General features: G+C 33.3%; 1 protein-coding gene across 2 annotated transcripts; it reads right to left on the bottom strand.

Moving 5' to 3' along the window:
- Window positions 1-324: 324 nt before the first annotated feature.
- On the bottom strand, window positions 325-4,840 carry LOC143547223 (phenylacetaldehyde synthase-like). Of its 2 annotated transcripts, XM_077038705.1 has the most exons (12): window positions 4,552-4,837; window positions 3,669-3,741; window positions 3,360-3,590; window positions 2,519-2,682; window positions 2,290-2,430; window positions 2,128-2,187; window positions 1,884-2,048; window positions 1,736-1,792; window positions 1,602-1,666; window positions 1,370-1,493; window positions 937-1,074; window positions 325-615 (listed from the first exon to the last, which is right to left on the bottom strand). In XM_077038705.1, the coding sequence occupies exons 1-12, from the start codon at window positions 4,723-4,725 to the stop codon at window positions 496-498; spliced, it is 1,512 nt and encodes a 503-aa protein (XP_076894820.1). In that variant the 5' UTR covers window positions 4,726-4,837; the 3' UTR covers window positions 325-495. The 2 variants fall into 2 exon arrangements, with proteins under 2 accessions (XP_076894820.1, XP_076894819.1); XM_077038704.1 differs by having other exon boundaries at window positions 1,602-1,792; window positions 4,552-4,840.
- Window positions 4,841-6,001: the final 1,161 nt, after the last annotated feature.

The following is a 6,001-nucleotide window of genomic DNA, read 5'->3' as shown; positions in this document are numbered from 1 at the left end:
GCATAACCCCTTGATGTGGAGAGTTATGACTACAGCCTGTTTTTGTACAAAACCATAACTCTGACTGGGCGTCACGTGGCGCATAACCCCTGGATGTGGAACTTTACGACTACACATGGTCTAATCGTAGTGACTTATAAAAATGTACTAAACTTACCACCTATATCAACATTTTAAAAATAAACAAGCAAAAGAATTTACAAAATAATATTATTGATTCAGCCATCATACAAAATGATAAAACATTCCAAGTTCAGTACTAAAAATATTAATTCTAGTATGCAACACATAATTACAATATGTGTTTCCATTTATTTTTGAAGGCTTATTTTCAGAATGCAAGTTTATATCTTAAAGACAACCTACCAACTTAATAATGCCTTTTAAACACATGTTACACATATCAATTACTTAAGGCTCCCAATAAATTGTATAAATGGGTTTGCTTTTGCAGCAACAAAATAAAGAAATAATTATTTGTGTCTTCCATGAAAGTTAGTTCTCCAAAAGAGAAGAGGCGGCTTCTTGTAAAAGTTTCCAAGCTGCAATAATATGTCTCTCTTCTGTTAATGGAGCTCCTACAACGAACCTTAACACGTATTTACCAGACAGAACCTGCAAAATGAGTCGAGTTGTGTTGACGGTCAAAACTTTCTTGTCTATTCTTTTTCTAATTTCATGAAGAATTATACTTAATACTATTACAAAACGGTTACAAGAAATTTAGGCGGCCGTAAGCACTTAATTATGTTATGGTATGGATGACTTTTAAACCCTTTGACTAGTTTAACCATTTCTTTTTAGCAAACACTTCTTTTTAAGTTTTTACGCGGTTGCTCAATTAGCAATAGAATTATTCAAATATCATTTGCACATTCGAAACAACCATGTAGAAACAAATAGATTTGAATCTCTCTACAAAAGGAAGAATTATACCGTATGAGAGATGAAGATCTTCCCGGATGAGTTGACCGCATCCAAGAGATCACGGTTGACTTTGTTGACATATTCTTCGGTTTTGTTGGCAGGTAGAAAACGAAAGCAAACTAATGAAAATGTCCGGGTAGCAACGACCTGAAAATGGGAACGTTCATGGAAAACAGTTTTCTTCTAAGAAAATAGAGTTATCATGTTCATAAACTTACAATATTTAAATGGGAACACCAACTTACTCATTGTCATAATTACAAGTTGTTAAACAATCTTATTCATTTGTTTTCAGTTTTCATACAAAATATTGCCCTTAATTAAGAAAATATGACTTCATTTTATTTGTAATGATGATGATGGTGAGCAAATAGGTAAATTTATCTTGCAAACATAAAATAATAATAATAATAATAATAAAAGACAAAAAATCTAGTCTTACCTCAAACCTGGAGTCTTGAACAACAAAATCTTCAAATTGTTGAGCTAATTTGATATGGTTTCTAATGTAAGACTGAAGATTTTCAACCCCATACAGCCTTAATACCATCCATAATTTCAGAGATCTACGAAACAATACACAAATGAAAATTACAGAGGTTACCCTAAACACGAAACATACTCTTTTACCATTTTACCATTAACATGAAAACTGAATAGTGAATAGTTCTTACCTAAATCTGCGTCCAAGAGGAATTTGCCAATCTTTGTAATCTATAACTGTACTACCTTGAGAAGCCTGATGTACAACAACATATAATAAGTTTCTAGAAAATTTTATGCTAATGCGTAGGATGGATATGCTTACTTTATTCTTTAAATACTCGGGATTTGTTGACAGAGATTGGATTAGGGCACTTCGGTCCTGTTTAGATGAGAAAAAGATCGGATCGTTATTTTAGATGATATGTTTTGTAAGAATAATTTATGAAATTAAAATTAAGGTCCACACAAACCTTTATCCATAGTGCTGAACAGTCAAAGTTGGTTAAAAACCATTTGTGGCAATTCATGTTAAACGAATCGGCTTCTTCTATGCCATTCAAATGATGACGATATTCAGGGCAAATACAAGCACTTCCTGCATAAGCAGCATCCACATGAAACCATATTCCATATTTCTGTCAAACAGTTAACCTAGACAGCTTCATTTAATATACATACAACACAAAATGTATATAACTTATGTGTGTGTGTTACCTTTGTAATCTTTCCGAGTGCAAGCAAAGGATCCACAGCTGTTGATGATGTAGTACCTACCTGTGTATATTAGTTTAATCCATGTGTTAAACATCATATACAGAACCATAATTTTCATATAAATGAAAAGGTTAATAATATAAGAGTGTTATTGTTTCTTACTGTAGCACAAAAGAAAAGAGGGATTAAACCAGAGGCAATGTCATGTGAGATTGCTTCGGTGAGTGATTCAGGAGAGAGAGAATATCCATTGCAGCTTTCTGTTTTTAGCAGCCTCAAATTCTCTGCATGAATTCCTGCTATCTACCATATAAAATACATCACTTCAAAAGTAAAATCATTTTGAGAATAATAATACGATAACGTAGAAAAAAAAAGAAAAGAAACATACTTGACACGCCTTCTGTAACGACGCGTGAGTTTGATCAGAACCATAAACCACAAGCCTTCCAAGCCCATCCTTACCAACCTCTCTCAAAACTTTATCTCTAGCAGCCAAAAGCACAACAAGAATGGCTTCACTTGCTGTCCCTTGAATAGCACCGCCACCTGGCCCTATAATTAACCAACTTTTTATATGTCTAATCACACACAAAATAATGGTATAACTACAATCTATATTAATATTGGTGTATGTGGATTTGTGCTATAAATAGTAAAGTTTTTCATTTTTTTTGAATTGACCCCAAAATTTTGTGGCCACAGATTTTTTTTTAAATTTAAATTAGTATAGTTTTCATATTTTATAAATTAACCACATAATTTGTGTGTTTAAAAGTTTGGCCGCAGAGGTTAATTAGAAATTTAAATTAGTATAGTTTTCATTGTTTTATAAATTGACCACAATTTTTTTCTACTTTGAAGTCTAGTCACAGAGTTTTTATTTTTAAATTTTGATTGATTAAAAATGCTAAATACGCAGGAGTGTTTAAACTGTTTTTCTTGACATTCTAGTATAAATTTTGTGATGAACCGGACCGATACCGCCGGTATTCGTTTTTATGGTTTTCGATCGATGTAAAACACATGTCAATATCCTTTTGGGCATATCACGAAGTTATCCGTTTCTATGGTTTTTGATCAATGTTAAACACATGTTGATATCTTTTTGAGATTCGGTTGTCATACCGGGTGCCACTTACCAGTACCGCAGCGGTATCGTAACGAACCGATACCAACCTCTTATATGACTAAATTAATCAAACAGAACTGAATAACAAAGTATTAGTTACCCTTTGAAAGGAAATCGTGAGGAAGGTTGAGTAAATTAGCAAGCCAATCAAGAACAATCATTTCAAGTTCTGTTGCAGCAGGAGAAGTTATCCAGCTAAATCCCACCATGTTGATTCCAGCACTAAGCATTTCTCCAAGAAAGCCTGCAACACTGCTGTTTGAGGGAAAATATGCAAAGTAATCCGGGCTTTGCCAGTGGGTAACTCCTGGTAATATCTTTGTCTCGACATCTGTAACAGAAAAACATTAGGTGTTTGGATGTTTGTAATTGCTGTAATGGGATAATTGTTATCATGAGATGGTCTGACCTTGAAGAAGTGCTTGCAAGGGCTCAGGGTGCAGTGGTGCAGAATCAGGAAGAAGTTTTTGTAAATATCCTGGCTGGTAAATTAACAACTTTTATATCAAAGAAAAAATGGAATGAAAAGGTGTTAAGAGTTACAATCTAACATACTTTGATTTGTGTAATATTTGATAACAAAAAAAATTTAAAAAAGGAATTTTAAATCTTTAATCAAGTTACCTTTTATTCTCCAAAATTAACTAGAAAATGTGTCTTTTAATCATGATATATATATGAGGTTCTAATTAGTTCTTATTATCTTTACTCGTGTTAGTTTTACATTGAAAAATTTAGTAACTTTTGTTAAATATAACGTATAAAGTGGAGATAAAACTTTATATTACTTATTATCTCATTCGTTCCAATTTCCAACAGGCCAATCAAACATGCATTACCTTGCTACATTAAACCAACCAAACAGCCATTTTAGGCTCCTAAATATTTGTTACATAGCATCAATACTTGTTTCGTTATCTGTTATGCAAGTAACTAACACTTGGTTTAAGAAAGCGCGACGCGTTGCTCAATGTACAACTAAATAAGCTTTATTTACAACCAGAGGTTGCGTCTCTCTCATCTGTTTTACATACTATAGAAACACATAAGCCATGAGGCGTTTTCCAGTATGCCACACATCTCAGGCGCGTCTTTTAAAACCAAGATCCAACACACGAACTGAACATTTTCATTTAAAAAAAAAATCTTGTATCCGCCACTGACCGGCAAATAAGCCTAGAGAGATATTTCAATCTACAAATCATTTTTTCAAGTCCAAATCAACTTTAATACTGCTGTAAAGTATAATTCAATCGACAACAGATTTAAAACATTAAGTTTGAAGTAGGTACCTCAACTTGGCTAAGAACAGGGTAAGTCTCAATGTTCTTGTAATAATCAGCAATGAAATCTACCATTTTGTGTGCATTTTCTCTCAGTTGTTCTGCATCCATTGCCTTCAGACCCAACCCATTATCCTTGTCACTCAATCCATTCTCCCTGTCACCAAATACCCAGTCAGACATTTCATCAAACACCTTACGTGCATCCACAAAAAGATTGAAATACAGTAGTCACAAAAAGCTTACATTTTCTTGATGGTTTGTAATGGGTTTTTCTGTATAATGACAATGGGGTTAACTACAAACACTCACGGCTTATCTGTGTGTTAAATGATCTCATCAATTGGCCTGCCAATGACTCGTTCAACCTTTTCTTTTGGAGCATGTGACGTTACTAAATTCATTACATCGGGGAACACTAGTCCTTTGATTTGGGAAAAACCAAAAACCCCTCATTTACCCGTGAACACTCGCCCAAAGGCATGATGGTGTGAGGAGGTAAACTCCGTTCAGTTCAAGGATAAAACTAATGACGTCTCCTGCTCGTCTAGTCTCCCATCATCACTTGGTGCCGTCATAACTAAATGACGGTGACATGGATTGAACATAGATCACACCGAACACCAATTCTCTCCCTTCTACTCCACCACTTGCTCAATGGCCGATCACATTCTAAATGAAAAGAAACCGAACATGTAAAAGAATGGGGTTTTCTTGTTTGAGTTCGGTGAAGTGTGTTTGTAAATGATATAAAAGAACGTGTCACGAACTTTAAAACTCAGTGCACTGGCAAGAAAAAAATTATTTGCCTCTAAAACTTTAAAAAACTAGTCACTCTCAACATTTGAACATGAAACACTTGTTTTTATAAACCATACCACTAAAGAGTCATTTCGTAACATTTTGTTTAATAACAAATTTATATATAAAATACTAGCTTTTAAATCCGTGTATTACACGGGATTTGTTAAATAAACAAAATAAATAAAGTCCGTTATTTAAAGAACTAAACAAAATTAAAGGTAAAAAGAAAATAAAATATATAGTACAAAAAATTAAAAGTTTAGAATCTCAAATTTACAAATAAAAAAAATCTCTATATATACAACATTTGTCATAATTGTTTTGATCCATTACCCATTGATAGCTATCATGAATTAGATGAGAGATTATAGGTTTTATCAATAACCTACGGATATGTATGATGAATAAGAGGATAAATTATGTCAATAATGAATGTGAGATTGTCATATCATTGATATTATCTTTTTTTTGTTGATGCTGAACATGCTCTTGATCCATCATTAGCCAAAGCTATAGGCGTTGATCCGCGGATTTGCTTTTGTCACAACCAGCCAGTGTCAAAGGATTCATGGAGAAAAGAAATTCATTGCAGATTAGGCTGTGTAGGAAACAATTATAAGTCCTTGATTTTTTTATTTTTACTTTTAGTAATCTT

The sequence above is a fragment of the Bidens hawaiensis genome, unplaced genomic scaffold (assembly GCF_021521415.1).
Source record: "Bidens hawaiensis isolate Kalapana, Puna unplaced genomic scaffold, B.hawaiensis_p1.1 tig00014658_1, whole genome shotgun sequence".
Classification (NCBI taxonomy): Eukaryota; Viridiplantae; Streptophyta; class Magnoliopsida; order Asterales; family Asteraceae; genus Bidens; species Bidens hawaiensis.
This window is presented reverse-complemented; position numbering and strand designations above follow the sequence as displayed.

Excerpts from the sequence above, each read along its gene's own strand:
- LOC143547223 (XM_077038704.1), bottom strand. The coding sequence starts at position 4,725 with ATGTCTGACTGGGTATTTGGTGACAGGGAGAATGGATTGAGTGACAAG. Across the intron at positions 2,683-3,359 it reads TCACGATTTCCTTTCAAAGG|GGCCAGGTGGCGGTGCTATT; the intron begins GTAACTAATACT and ends GGTTAATTATAG. Across the intron at positions 1,075-1,369 it reads TTCAAGACTCCAGGTTTGAG|GTCGTTGCTACCCGGACATT; the intron begins GTAAGACTAGAT and ends TCCCATTTTCAG.